At 42.0% G+C, this 15476-nt stretch overlaps 1 protein-coding gene across 1 annotated transcript in view; it reads left to right on the top strand.

Annotated features, from left to right (window-relative positions):
- Positions 1–15476, top strand: part of FRAS1 (Fraser extracellular matrix complex subunit 1) — a 467475-nt gene that overhangs the window by 250877 nt on the left and 201122 nt on the right. Inside the window, exons 16-18 of the mRNA XM_060147971.1 lie at positions 2993–3133; positions 4677–4817; positions 6121–6297. Of these exons, the coding sequence (XP_060003954.1) occupies positions 2993–3133; positions 4677–4817; positions 6121–6297 (459 nt within the window). The remainder of the gene's footprint in view (positions 1–2992; positions 3134–4676; positions 4818–6120; positions 6298–15476) is intronic.

Genomic DNA, 15476 nt, shown 5'->3' with positions numbered 1-15476 from the left:
TGTCCATTTACTGAAGATTATCTTGCCTTACATGTGTGCTTCTAGAGAGATGCTGAATCCTCTAGGATGCAGGGTGGAACGTTTGGCCCCATCAGTTGCCATCCTTTTTCTCAAGTTCTTGAAATCTTTTTCAGGAGGTTAGTATGGTGTAGGTGGATTGAGAGAACAGACAGAATAAATCTCAGTAGTTCTCTATTCCTGAAACACCGATTCTCTGATAGTGAGAAGAAGTTTGTTTTGCTTGTTTTTAAAGAATTTAGCCAGTGAGCATGGAATAGATTGAGTCATAGACTTACCTGCAGCTGCATTCACCCTCACCTCCCTTTTCTACTCAGAAAAGGAGGACTTTCTCTGTTCTGTTCAAGTCTAATCTCTCCATCTGTACTTTTGAATGTAACTTCCCTTTTTTCTCCTAGATACGCTTTCAACAATTATTCTACCTCTTCTCTTTTTAAAAACCTTTCCCGGGGTCTGTATTTGCTTTGGGCTTTTACAGTATTGGAGAGACAATACATCCCCTTAACCCCTCCCCCCGACTTTTTTTTAAATTGGAGTATAATTGCTTTACCATGTCGTGCTAGTTTCTGGTGTACAATGAAGTGAATCAGCTATATGTATACATATATCCCCTCCCTCTCAGACCTCTCTCCGCCCCCGCCATCCCACCCATCTAGGTCATCACAGAGCACGGAGCTGAGCTCCCTGAGCTATACAGCTATCTTTTTTACACATGGTAGTGTATTTATGTCAAACCTAATCTCCCAATTCATCCCACCCTCCCTTTCCCATTCTGTGTCCACACGTCTGTTCTCTACATCTCTATTCCTGCCCTGGAGATAGGTTCATCTGTACTATTTTTCTAGTTATGTCACCTCTATCTATACCCTTGCATTCACAGCCAGGAGCCTTTAAAGGAACAGTTTATAATCATGGCCTTCACTTTCATTCTGTCTGATGACTCCACTGAAATGGTTATGGCACAGGTCACTCGTGTCCCAATTTCTAAGTGAAGTGAACCCTCTTCAGTCTTTATTTGTCCTCTCTGTACTGTTAATGTCTTCCTTCTTGAAACTTCTTCCTTTCTTGGATTCTCAGCCACCACACTCCTGTTTTCTCTCCTACCTTTGGATCATTTCTTCTTTGTTACCTTTGCCAGTTTTTTTCTTTTTTCAGTAAATTTTGGTGCTCTCCAGATCCTTGACTACTTCTTTCTTATCCGTCATGCTTTTACTGAATAAATCAACTAATTTCTGATTTCAACAACCCCTATGTGATGACCCCCAAGCCTCCCCCCCAGAGTCTCAGAACTCTAAATCAGGCCATTTATTGGACTGCGCGTATCTCAAACTGAGTCTGTTGTAATCCCCTGCTCTCCTTTTTGTGTTCCTTGAGTGGCATCACTCGTCCCCATGCCAGACCCCAGGCAGCCATCTGAGACACTTTCACCGACACAGCTCTCAAATCCATCACCTCATTCACAGCCTTGATTCAGCTCCCTCTCATCTTGTTCTGTGAGCATTGCTACGCTATTCCAGCAAGGCCCCCAACTCTCCTTCCTCACCCCTCCAAACTGTCTCCAAACTAAAGCCAAAATGATCTTTCTTATACACAAACATAGCCATATTTTTACCTTGTTTAAATCTGTGTAGGGGCCACGGGCGTCTTTCATAGGATGAGAATCTAGACTATAGAGTTTGGCATACAGGTTACTATGGCCCTTCCCACTTTTCCAGCCGAATGAACTGCTGTTTCCCAGGATTTCCCAAGCTCTGGGCCTGTACTCGCCTCGCGGCTTCGGCCAGGAGTACATTCCCATCAGCTTGGCATGCTCTGACCCGCTTTCCAAGACAATGCTCAAGAGTCATTTCTTCTATGAATCCTTTCTTAACCTTTCATACCTCCTACCCCACACACATTCTGTTGAAATTTTTATTGTGTCTATACAGACCAATCTGAGTGATATGTTTAATACTGCTAATATTGCATATGTTTATCTCCCTCTGGTAGACTTAACAAGCCCCTTAAAGCAGAGACCAAGTTGATTTGGGTTTTGTGTCTCTACCACCTGGCACAGTACTTGACACAGAGCTTAAGAAATGTTTTGGGGGCTAAATGAATGGATAAGTGAATGAGTAGATCCTGGAAGGCAGTGTGAAGTTCAATTATTTCAACCAAATTTTGTAGCATGACCTTGCTTAGTAGAACTCTGAATTCCTGAATTCTCTCTCCAACCAGGGTTGTCAGATAAAATATAGGATGAAATATTTGGGACAAACTTAAACTAAAAAAGTATTCATTATTTATCTGGAAATTCAAATTTAACTGAGCATTTTTATTTGCCAAATCTGGCAACCCTACCACCAAGGCTGTTTTGACTTTCTTTTTTTTAATAAATTTATTTATTTATTTATATTTTAAATTTTTGGCTGCATTGGGTCTTTGTTGCTGCTTGTGGGCTTTCTCTAGTTGAGGCGAGAGGGGGCTACTCTTTGTTGCAGTGCGCAGGCTTCTCATTGTGGTGGCTTCTCTTATTGAAGAGCACAGGCTCTAGGTGCACGGGCTTCAGCAGCTGTGGCTCGTGAGCTCTAGGGCGCAGGCTCAGTAGTTGTGGCGCACGGGCTTAGTTGCTCCGCTGCATGTGGGGTCTTCCCAGGCCAGGGCTCGAACCCATGTCCTCTGCATTGACAGGCGGACTCTCAACCACTGCGCCACCAGGAAAGTCCAGCTGTTTTGACTTTAAATCCCATATCAAATTGGATACACTGGTAGGTGGGCCTCAGAGTATTTGTTATGCTTAGTTTAATTAATAATTATTTGTTTCTCCTTCAACTGCGAAAACAGAAATGTTGGAATCAAGGAAATAGAACTTAGCTGAGCAGCCAAAGAATGTGATTACTATGTTGATACCAACTATGGACGTTGTGAAGAATAGACTTTCACTTCTCCCTTTGCTCACCATTGATTTTCTTTGATGGATTTTCCTCCCCCTTAGCTTGTGATCAGTCCTGTAAGAGTTGTGGCCCCAATAGTCCCAGATGTCTTACCTGTGCTGAGAAGACCGTGTTGCATGATGGGAAATGCATTTCTGAATGTCCTGGTGGGTACTATGCTGATGCCACTGGCAAATGCAAAGGTAAGATGTGGGTAATTGTTATCATCATCACCATCATCATAATCATCATCAAAAAAGTATTTAATACATGTTTGATTACAGCTGGTGCTATGTGCTGCTCATTTGGAAGTTTGTGTGCATGATGGAAAAATGGCAAGTTAAAAGGAATATCTTTTCCTTATAGAACCTATGTGTATCTGGTACACATTAGATCTCCAGTGATCTCATCACTGGATCTTTTTGAAATGCCGAGAACATCTTTAAGATCTTTACACAGTCCTTGTGTACTTGTAAACCATCACTAACTCAGGTTGTAGGTGTGACAGAATCATTCCACAGATGGCATTTGTAAGCACATATATTGGCAACTACAGCACACTACGAAAATAAAATTAAAGAGTAAATCAAGTTTGGTAGATTATAAAGCTAAAGTGTGTACCTATTAAAAATTTGGTTTTATGTGCTATTTATATAGTGTTTCTTTCAGATTTATACAACTTAAACTACGAAACATCCCTATTTGAGGTGGGACTTATTGCTGCCTAGGACACCTTGATGGTCCTTCTTCTCCAAAACAAACACACGTATTCTTACTTCCACCTGTTGGCAGGATACTTACACCTGTCCCACACCTTGTCTTATTAACCTCCTGTTTGTTTGCCCACCTCTTTACTTATACAGTGTTCATCCCTTTTCCTCAATATCCTACCCTCAACGGTCTGATCCTGTCCCCACACTCCCCTCTCCCAGCTCCTGACCATGGTCCTTCAGAGCCTTCTTGCAGTATCTCACTCCTGTCCCTTAGGACAGCATGGTACCATCTGCCTCTTGGAGCCAGAGATGTCCCACTGTTACCAACCAGGACAAAAGCAGCAGAGACGCATGCCTGACATTGCCATACATAGTGGTCAGATTCTTTAATATAATTCTTACTTAGAATCCTAAAATGTCCAGTTGTAAGTGTCTTAAATGACCATTTAGTCCAACCTCTTGCCATACATATGCCAAGGAAACTAGGCCTGGGGAGACCCAGACTTGGCTAAGGGCATAAGTTAGGGGATAGGCCGGTCAAAATCCCAGTGCTCCCAACATCCAGACCCATGAACTTTCCCCTCTTCCCTATTCACATGGGAGTTTTAGGTTCAGACAGACCTAGGGCTAAATCCCAGCTCTGCTGCTAATTAACTCTGTGATCTTGAGTAAATTTTTTAGCCCCCCAAGACCTCGGTTTTCTCATCTTTAAAATGGGGTTAATAATACCTACCTCATAATGTTGCTATGAAGGTTAAAAGTGGCAATATGTATAAAACACTTAATACAAACATACATAAAGGGTAGCTAATAAATAATTGATAGAACATGGTGAAAGATGGAAAAGGGGCAATGTGGGCAGTTCTGGTGTTATAACCACCTTCGAACACATATATCTCTTGATTTTGTGCAACAGCTGAAGGGGGATTGAGTGATAGATGAGAGGGCTTCCTAGCACATAAGGAGCCTGGCCAAGAAGTAGGCACCCTAGTCGCCTTGGCCCATTGTGTTCCCCTCTTCTTCTCTTCCTCAGTTTGTCACAACTCATGTGCCAACTGCTCAGGACCCTCGGCCTCTCACTGTACAGCCTGCATCTACCCCCAGGCCCTGCGCCAAGGTCACTGTCTGCCCAGCTGTGGAGAGGGCTTCTACCCTGACCACGGGGTCTGCAAAGGTATCACTGGCGTCACCATCATTCTTGAGAGACTTTCCCATCACAAGGACATAGATATAAGTTACTTTTCGGGGCAACTTTCCCTCTAGTGTATCCTATATGGTTATGTATGCATTATATGCTTTTTTTCATTACCAAGGGATAATCTGAAAAATCACATTTGAATATTTGTGAAGACACTCAAAAGGGTATGATTTTTCTGGCCATTCTTGAGAGGAATGTCATTCCCTTTACCGTGGTACATTAAAACAACCCAACTCTTATTTCCTTCTTTTTCTGTTCTCTGACCATTGCTAGTGTTTTTCTTAGTCTTCATTTTGTTTTTCCCTGAAGAGCTTCTTTTTGTTAATGACACTGTTGAGCAAACTGAGACTTACTAGCAATGCCTCTGGGTTAAGTAAAGTGGAAACTCTTCAATAGCTGTTTGCCAAAAAGGCTTTGGGCTCATTGGGAGGACAGTCTCATTTGAGCCTTTTGAAACTAGAACATTGGGAGCAAACACTTGAATTAAGTAAAAGGTTAATTTATGTTTACTTATACGTAGGGCACCTTGGAAAAGAATGTGAGAATAGTTACAAGAAAAATATATTTAAAACAGGGATGCTGCAATAGATATTCTGAAAAAGAAAATTTAGAGAATCTTTTAAAGGACAGTAGAGGTCATTATATCAGAATGTGGGCAGGAGAGATTTCGAGTACTCTCTTTGGCTCTGATCTTCACCAGTAGCCAAGGAAAACCAGAACCTGGGATGGATTGTCAAATGCTTGCTGCTGCTCTAAAGGGGCCTCTTCCTTGTCTAGAAAAGCAGCCTTTCCTCACATAAATTCTAAGATCAATTTGTTGCCTGGACCCCTCTATAGTGAGTGATGGATGCCGTAATGGACAGTAACACAAGTACCATTTTTGCACAAAATACAGTAACGGACCTTATAGGAATGCTTCTTAAAATCTCCCATGAAAACTGAGGCTGTAATGTTAAATCGTCATCCACTGTATGTGAATCTCTGGAGAACCAAGCCAATATTGTCCAGTTTGCTTTTTCTTTCCCCCACCCCCCATGATATAGCCTGGCAGCCCTTCCAGGACCTGAGAGATGTGACTAGCTAACATCACCCTCATTTGGCCTCTCACAGATATTGTTATTATCACCTTGGGCTTTGTATAGAACATTAGAAAAACAGTTTCCTGAAAAGATGTATCTGGTGCACTTTTCTGAGTGATTTTGACTTCATTAGGGACTCCCCTTGGTTGCAACATCTATCTGATCCTTGGATTTTTCCTGCATTTTATTCCTCTTGGCAGGCTGTCATTCCTCTTGCCTGACTTGTGTGGGTCCAGAGAGCTCTCAGTGCACCCAGTGTAAGAAGCCAGAGGAAGGACTGCACATTGAGCAGCTCTCTGGGGCAAACATCACCTCTGGCGAGTGTCTGTCCCAGTGCAGAGCCCAGTTTTACTTGGAGAACACTGGGCTGTGTGAAGGTAAGTAAGCCTGATTTGAGGAAATGTTAGGTAGCTTCTGGGCTTACCTCTTGAGGGATCCTGTGAGGTGGGACCAAAGCCAGAAGATCAGTGGCTCCTGGATGCTTGTGGCTAGACCAGAAGACCGACATGCAGAAGAGTGGCCCCCACTGATGTCCTCCTTCCCTTTGTGCATAATAGGTGATCTTAAAGAGCTAGTTGCTTTTACCCCGCTGCCCTCAGAGTTACACTCTCAGGAATTCCTGGTGAGAGTTCTTTCAGAGACAGTATGAGTAACCGAGACAGACCCAGAACTCATTGTAGAATTCCGTTTATTATTTGTACAATTTTCTACTCTTAATATGAATTGGTCTCTTCAGGGCAAAATCTGGACTTCTGTCAAAATTTAGAAGTGATTCCTGCCATCGTTTTGGCATATCGTCTACAGAGAATTGATGCCATCCTGAATAATTTGACTCAGAGCTGGGTCATCTATAAGTGGTTGAGATGAGATGAAGGGGAGATACATATAATTTCTTGGGAGGTAGGGGAGGCCCCCCTCTGCTCCTACAAGAACGTTCTTTGCTGTTGGATGAAATTTTTAACTCTCAAGCTACTTGGAAAACAATTCTACTTATATTTTTCATTGTAAACATATGTTCATTAAGGAAAATTTTGAATGTAGAAAAAAGTAAAAAAGTAGTCTGCCCACCATCTACCAGCTAAACCCAGTTGCCTTTACCATTTTGCTATAATATATCTGAGTCTTTTTTCCTGTACACTTTGAGTTTTTATTTTTGCAACATAACTGTAAGCATACTGCAGACTCAATTTTGTATTACAAGCTTAAAATTTAAAGTGGCTTCAATTTTACATTGGAATGTACTCCCACATGGAAATGCTGGATTTCAAGGTTAGGTTAAAAGATTTTGGACACGGTGAGTTATACTGCATAGTAGAAATATGCAGAATTGGAATACAGAGACCCCAGGCCAGACACTTCAGCTGTCTGAGCCTTTGCATCCACAGCATTAGAATAGGGATAATTATCTTTCACACAAGCTTTTTTTTTTTTTTTGCGGTACGCGGGCCTCTCACTGTTGTGGTCTCTCCCGTTGCGGAGCACAGGCTCCGGACGCGCAGGCTCAGCGGCCATGGCTCACGGGCCCAGCCGCTCCGCGGCATGTGGGATCCTCCCGGACCCGGGCACGAACCCGCGTCCCCTGCATCGGCAGGCGGACTCTCAACCACTGCGCCATCAGGGAAGCCCTCACACAAGCTTTTTGCCAGGATCAAAGGAGGTGCAGTGTGTGAAAGTGCTTGGTAAATTGTAAAGCCCCCATGATCACTTGGTATAAATTTCGGTCCATATACTCAGGTATTCACGAACATTATAAGGGTAACCCACTGCTCCCTGGGATGCACCAGGCTCCAGGGGTTTTTACATGGTGTCTAAAATTCGGGGAGGGTCTCTAGTCCCCAGACATGCTGGTTTCCACCCATATATGCGCTGCCCAAAATTTCCATGGTCCCTTAAACTCTCGTGGCTCTGTTTCCACAGCCACTTACAAAATATGGGAATCTTTGTCACTAAGAGTCCCAATGCCTTCCCAAAGCGCACACCACACAGGCTTCCCTTCTGATCCTAGGACAAATAAAGAAGAAATCTTCCCAGGTTACTCAGAGTGGTTAACCTCCTCCTATGATTTTGATCACTTTCTTAAAAATGAAAAATAGGGAATTTAGTGAGGGATCAGAAAAGAGAAACAAAAATAATGAACAATTTAAAAGTTAAATTGTTGGGCTTCCCTGGTGGTGCAGTGGTTGAGAGTCCGCCTGCCGATGCAGGGTACGCGGGTTCGTGCCCCGGTCCGGGAGGATCCCACATGCCGCAGAGCGGCTGGGCCCGTGAGCCATGGCCGCTGAGCCTGCGCGTCCGGAGCCTGTGCTCCGCAACGGGAGAGGCCACAACAGTGAGAGGCCCGCGTACCGCAAAAAAAAAAAAAAAAAAGTTGTTAATATAAATTAGAGTAACCAGGGTTATTGAGCCAGAAAATAATATTCCTCTTGATTTGGTGCACACCATGATGCAGACACTGTGAGAAGTGCCTTATTTGTTTTTTTTTTTCCACTAGGTCCTGATACCAGCCTTATGGGATCAGTGAAGGAACTTAGGTTAGAAGAAGTTAAGGCTGTAACTTGCTCAGTGTCATGTAGCCAGTACAGAGTAGAGTCCAGTGGGGACCTGAGTCAGCCAGGCTCCAGTAGCCATGCACTACACCAGCGTGCTACTATAATATGGTCGCCGAAGGGGCAAAAGCACAGCATTACAATGCTGTAGGGTTGAGACGTCTTAAATTTCCGAAAGCATCCTTGGCCAAGGGGAATGTTCTGGGAATCCCTTTTACAGACACCTTTTAAAAAAGTTTAGAATCTAATCCCTCTGGAATGATTTAATTATGGTCCCCTGTGAAAGGGCTAGATTGACCTCTTGAGGACCTTGTAGCCCCGAGATTTTATGCTTATTCACACAATATTGTTAGGTATCACACATATAGCTCTCTACTCACATTTACTACCAAATCCCATGCAATCTCTGCTAGGGAGATTGTTGTACTCAATTTATTAGTGATGAGAATGTGGTAGAAAGAGGTTAATTGAGTTGCCCAAGATTCCACTGGGAAACTGAGTGTAACCACCGGTTGTTAGCAACCTTACCTGAGTATTAAGTGTGTTAATTGATGTATTTCCTGTCACTCGTCCCGTATCTCTGGCAACCTTTCTGCCTTCCCACAATCTGTTCCATTTTCAATTCTGCCGAAGCCTCGTCTCAGAACTCAGGCCTGGGAGCCCTGTGAGAATGCATTGAGCACGCCTTCTCACACACACGAGAAATACCCTCTCCTCTTTAAGGAACGTTTTAAAAGGTTGGAGTTTTTGTGTGTGCCACTGAGAGTTGATTTTTACAGACCTTTTCATCTCAAGTGCTTTTCTATAAAGAAGAAAAAAAACCAACTGTTTTCTGGAACTCTCCCTCTTCCTTTCTCTGAGACTGCAGCACAGAGGGATTAGCATATTACCACAGCTAATGAAAGTGAGAGGCAGATGCATTACAGGAAGAAGCAATTTACTTTAGAATCTGAAAATTGTCAGAAGTTATTATAAAAGTTTCTACTCTGAGCTACATGACAAACCCAGGAATTATTTCGTGGAAGATGAAGCAAATTTACTCAAGATATTTGACGAAGATCCAAGTCTGGGATTGAAGGATGAAAAAATATAAAATTAACAAACAGTGACCAAAGAGAATATTGTTTATTATCAGCTGGAGAACAGTCTGTCTTTATTCATTCCTTCTACAAATGTTTCCTGAGTATCCCCTGGGTGCCAGGCATTTTCTAGGGACTTGGGGTGCCCTCGTGAATGAGTCAGATGAAATCCCTGCTCTCATGGAATTTATATTCTAGTGAGAGAAACGGAAAATAATAAATAAATAACAACAGCAGCAACGAAACCCATGACATACACTTAGCTAGTGGTCTGTACTATGAAATCCACATGAGGGAGGTGGGGAAGACAGAGGGGTGGGCTGAGGTAGGCTCCCAAGCAGAAGCACTTTGATGAGATGGGGACAGAAACCTGCATGTGTTTTTCCTGCGTTTTTGGTTCACTCTCAGAAATGAACTTGGGTACTTCAGAAGATGGAGCTTTGACTTTATGCTTCTTTTATACACAGCCTCTGTGTTTTCAAAGTGTAGCTAGAATTGCTGGTACGAAATAAAATCTGTCACTAATTGTAGAAGATAATTTGGAGGTGCTTTCAGTAGTCCGCCAAAATTGTACATGTTTAAATATTAATCTTGAGTATTAGCTAAAAGAAGGACTTCAGTAATTTTTTTTTTTTTTTTTTTTGCGGTACGCGGGCCTCTCACTGCTGTGGCCTCTCCCGTTGCGGAGCACAGGCTCTGGACGCACAGGCTCAGCGGCCATGGCTCACGGGCCCAGCCGCTCCGCGGCATGCGGGATCCTCCCGGATCAGGGCACGAACCCCTGCACTGGCAGGCGGACTCTCAGCCACTGCGCCACCAGGGAAGCCCCGGACTTCAGTAATTTTATCCAGAGTTCATCTCACCTGTTTAACTGATTACTCACTAGCATTGACAGATTCTAGTTCCTAAAACAAACAAAAACCCCAAGAAACACCTGTCAGTACCCTTGCACAAATAAAACAAAACAAATTAATAAAAACCAGGCCTTCCAAAACAAGATCAAGGACCAACCCTTACTTTTTCATTCATCTTCCCCACTAAGTTTCCATGCCTCTGGGAGCTGGTGCGAGTCTAAATGAGGTCTCCAGGGCAGAGCTGGGTAGGGACCCCTACGTTGCCCAACTCAGGGGCACTATTCTCATGGTAATTTATGTGACTGGTGACTTCTGGAGTCATTTAGTGACTGGGCAGCCCAGGGTGGATGGACAGGAGGAAGGACCTGGGACTCCTGTCACTGGGAGGCCTCTCCTCTCTCCTACGGGTATTCTTAAGATCAGGTCAGATTGCTCAACTCAGTCTCAGGTTCTCCTTTTAAAAAATCCTGTATTTTTATTTGCTAAATCTGGGTAACCTAGTAATAGATGTTTTTGTTTTTTTGTCTATATTTTTTAAGTTTCTGTATATGTAAAATGCATGCAATGAGAAGAAATAAAAATTAGGATTTTTTAGAAGTTTATATAATCGAGATTATATAAAAGGGCAGAAGTTCTCCTTCCACTCTTGCTGAGGATTTTTTTTTTTTTTTTCATTTAAGGGATTCAACTATTTTGAAGACCCAGTTTTTGGTTGAGGTCTCTCTATAGAGCAGAACTTCTCAAAGGAAACTCCTGAGAATCTTGTTAAGACGTGGATTCAGATTTCGTAGGTCTGGGTTGGGTTCTGAGCTTCCGCGTTTATAACATGTTCCAGGTGAGGCTGATACTCCTGGTCCACAGACCATAGTTTGAGTAAGCAAAGTCTCTAACTAAAGAAGGAGAGTTTCCCTGGTGGCACAGTGGTTGAGAGTCCGCTTGCCGATGCAGGGGACACGGGTTCGTGCCCCGGTCTGGGAAGATCCCACATGCCGCGGAGCGGCTGGGCGCGTGAGCCATGGCCGCTGAGCCTGTGCGTCCGGAGCCTGTGCTCCGCAATGAGTAGAGGCCACGACAGTGAGAGGCCCGCGTACCGCAAAAAAAAAAGAAGGATAACTACACCACTTTATCATATCACTGGTGTAACTTCTTTCTAACGATAGCAGTTTTTAAAAAATCCTAGTTTTTACTTCTTCTCATTGCATGCATTTTACATATTACAGAAACTTAAAAAATATAGACAAAAAAACCAAAAACATCTATTACTAGGTTTCCCAGATTTAGCAAATACAAATACAGGATTTTGAAAAAATCTGATGTAAAATTCAATGCTAAAAATTTTGAAAGCCTCCATCAAATTACTTTAGAGGAAAAGATTGATTGCCAAAATCAGCCCAAGAAGACATAGAAAGCCTGAGTAAATCAAAAGTCATACATAAAATGGAAAAGGTTAACAAAGAACTTCCTCAGAAAGAGGACTAAGCTTAGACAGTTTAATGTGTGAGTTATTAAAACCATCTAAAACCCAAATAAATAAATCTTATAAGATTATAAAATCCCAGAGCGTAGAAAAAGATAGTATATTTTAGAATACACTTGCTTTTTGGTCCAGCATAACACTAATGCCAAAATTAGAGCATTAGAAAGAAAAAACTATAGATTCTAGATAAAATTTCTTTAAAAAGATCAAATTGAATTCAGAACTATGTTAAAAATTTTAATGTTTATATAAGGTTATTTTAATACTGTATAAATCACCTCATATTGAGATATTAGATAATTTATCATGTCAAAATGTCAAAGGAGAAAAAAATATGATCACGGTTATTTGCTGAAAATCTGTCTAACTAGATCCACATTTGATTCTTTTATTTAAATCATGATCTATTCTTCATATAAGGAAAAGCCTCTTAGTAAATCAGGAAGATGATTATATAAAAAATATAGGATTAGGAAATAAAAATATTTAGCACATAAAAAATGAAATGTTTAGTATGCCCAAGTATTACCTGAGATATTCTAAAATATTTTGCCCTCTTTATCTGAAATTCAAATTTAACTAGGTGTCCTTTATTTTATCTGTAAATCCTACCTATAACCCTTCTATCTTCTATCTCTTTTAAACTTTTGATATAGATTCTTACAGTTATTTACACACACACACACATATATATATATCACTTTATTGTTTATAAAATTCCATACAACCAAGAATTTGATTGGAAATCATGTGTGTTTATATTTACTTCCATTTTATAGATGAAGAAAGTGAGACTTAGAATGAACCAACTAAAGAATAGTTTAGCAGTGGGGGATCCTGGGCTCTCATAGAGGACATGGTTGCTTAAGAAATATTTCCTTCTTTCCAAGCCTAGATCCTTTGTTCTTCATTTTGCCCTAGAACTTTACAATTTAATTTCAGGCCAGGCCATCTCAATTAATGGTCCAGCTCAATCACCATGTCAACAGCTGGGCAGTGGTGGAGCAGCATGGGATATGGACATAGTTGGGATGATTGGACTACCCACATAAATTGCCCCGATTCTGTGGCAAATTAATGATGGATTTTTTCAGTTCCCATACAGTTCAGCAAGAGGGTTCAAGATAATATAATTTTGAGGAAATTACAAGTTTTATTTTAAAAATGAACTCTGGGGACTTCCCTGGTGGTCCAGTGGTTAAGTCTCCCAACTCCCAATACAGGGGGCCCGGGTTTGATCCCTGGTCAGGAACCGAGATCCCGCATGCCGCAACTAAAAAGAAAGATCCCGCATGCCGCAACTAAAAAGAAAGATGCCGCATGCCACTACTAAGACCCGGCACAGCCAAATAAATATTTAATAAAAAAATTAAAATGAACTCTGTAGTACAATAATGAATGTTACCTACATATTTTCTAATGTATTATGTCAGTAGAAACATTGGGCTTCAAAAAAGAATGCAGAGATAATAAACATCCCAGTGGCCCCCATTCCTGCATTGCTGGCTTTTCATTAAATTTAGAATGATCACAGAGCTTTTGGTCAGGGAAACATCAGGGAGATTTTAGCAACTAAATTTTTCCAAGCCTTCTTTTTCCGTCTTGAAGACAGTATTGCCTCCTTAGACGGATCTTACGGCATGGGGCAAAATTGCACAAAATCAATACAGGTTTGGTATGCATTTTTTTCTAGTTTTATTGAGATATAATTGACATATAACATTGTATTAGTTTAAGCTGTACAACATAATGATTTGATATATGTTTATGTTGCAAAATGATCACCACAGTAGGTTTAGTTGACATCCATCACCTCACATAGTTGCAATTTTTTTTCTTGTGATGAGAACTTTTAAGATTTACTCTCAGCAACTTTCAAAAACACAACACAGTATTGTTAACTATAGTTACCATGCTGTACATTAGATTCCCCAGGACTTATTTATCTTAAAACTGGAAGTTTGTACCTTTTGACCACCTTCACTCATTTCCCCTCCCCTCAGCCTTCCCTACCCCCCCAACAATCACCAGTCTGTTGTCTGAACCTTATCATTCAGCCTAGCTCTAGCTCTTGGCTGTGTCTTAAACTTTTGTGATTGTCCAAGTCACTTTCTTTGTTCTCAGTGGCACCCAGTAGGTGAGGGTGTGCAAAGCCCTGTCCCTGTCTCAAAAGGAAGGATCTCAGTCAGCATCTAGATGCTGTCTGATTGGATCTGGACCCTTCTGCAACGGCTTCTAAATTGTGCCAATGAACCTCTTTCAGAGAAAGTCTGGCAGGTGGGTTTTCTGTCCACTCCCTCTGTACTGAGCCCCGAGGGCATGGGTAGTCAGTTAAGAACTGTTCCTCTGTTTGCTACAGTCCTAACTAAATCCACATACTCAAGCCCTGCTGATCACCAGAGTCTGGCCATCAAGGGGTGTGTCCTCTGGGCTGCAGCCACAAAAGCCAGGGCCCTGGAAGTGCACACAGGCTCTTTCCAGGAAGAAAGAGTGACCTGGAGCCAGGCAGAGGGAGGGCTTGACCTGGCGCCCAGGTCTCAGAAGAGGATTGCAGGCACTCAGCCTCTACGTGTGTGTTAAAGTAGAAGCCTGACCCTCAGGCTGCAGCTTTTAATGTATGCAAATACGTCTCTTTCAGGAAAAGACTGAGAGATGGGCATTTCTGACTGATGCCTCTGCCCTGAGCCCTGGGGGGACACAACCACCGCAAATCCTAGGCAGCTTGTGAAGAACTGTTTCTTTGTATCCTCTAGTCCTTGAGGTTTTCTGGATTCAAGCCCTTTTGACTTTCAGAGTTAGAGTTTTGGGGTCCCATTTCTCAGGTGGAAGTCTTAAAGTTGGGGTGCTAGATGTTAGTTGTAAACCCTTAACTCCTCAGGGAGAAGCTGGGCGTTGTGAGTTCCCTCCTGATTGTATGTCTCTGCCTTCCTACCAGTTTTGATGTGGGTTTTTGTCTTTTTCTTTCCCCTCATTCATCTAACGTGTAGGAGCTGCTCAGCTAGTTTCTGGATTTCTTTTAGAGGGACTTGTTCTGTGTGTAGCTGTAGATTTGGTATGACCATGGGAGGAAGTGAATTCAGGAGCCCCCTATGTTGCCATCTTGGACCAGAATGCCCATTTCTTTTTTTTTTAAATAAGAAAATTCATTGATTACTTTGATTAATTAATTAACTTGCTTTGGGTGAATGGGAAGAAATAAAGTACACTGTGGTATTTTGATCTATTTAGTTCTTAAGATTCACCAAAGGCCTTAAGGCACAGACCTTTAATTAAAGAAATAAATGGGGAGGGGTCGGCGTGCTCTGTTTAAGAGTATGTTACTATTTATGAAGTTGGGATTCCCTCACGTTAATTGAATAAGATACGTAGCATCTGTATTAAGCAACGGTCTTTAATGTACTCCCTGGAGTGCTGACATAGCTGTACAAATGCATGCCTTCTAGAAATGTTCCATCTGCTTCACTTTCCCCTTCTTGCTTTTATAGCATGGGTGTGCTAGGCTTTGGGGATAGAAAGACGAAAAAGATACAGACCACACCTTAAGGAAAGCATGATCAAGTTGAGAAGAGTGACACTGAACAAGTAATTAAAAGAACATGA

This window comes from Lagenorhynchus albirostris, chromosome 4, assembly GCF_949774975.1.
Source record: "Lagenorhynchus albirostris chromosome 4, mLagAlb1.1, whole genome shotgun sequence".
NCBI classification, from domain to species: Eukaryota; Metazoa; Chordata; class Mammalia; order Artiodactyla; family Delphinidae; genus Lagenorhynchus; species Lagenorhynchus albirostris.
This window is presented reverse-complemented; position numbering and strand designations above follow the sequence as displayed.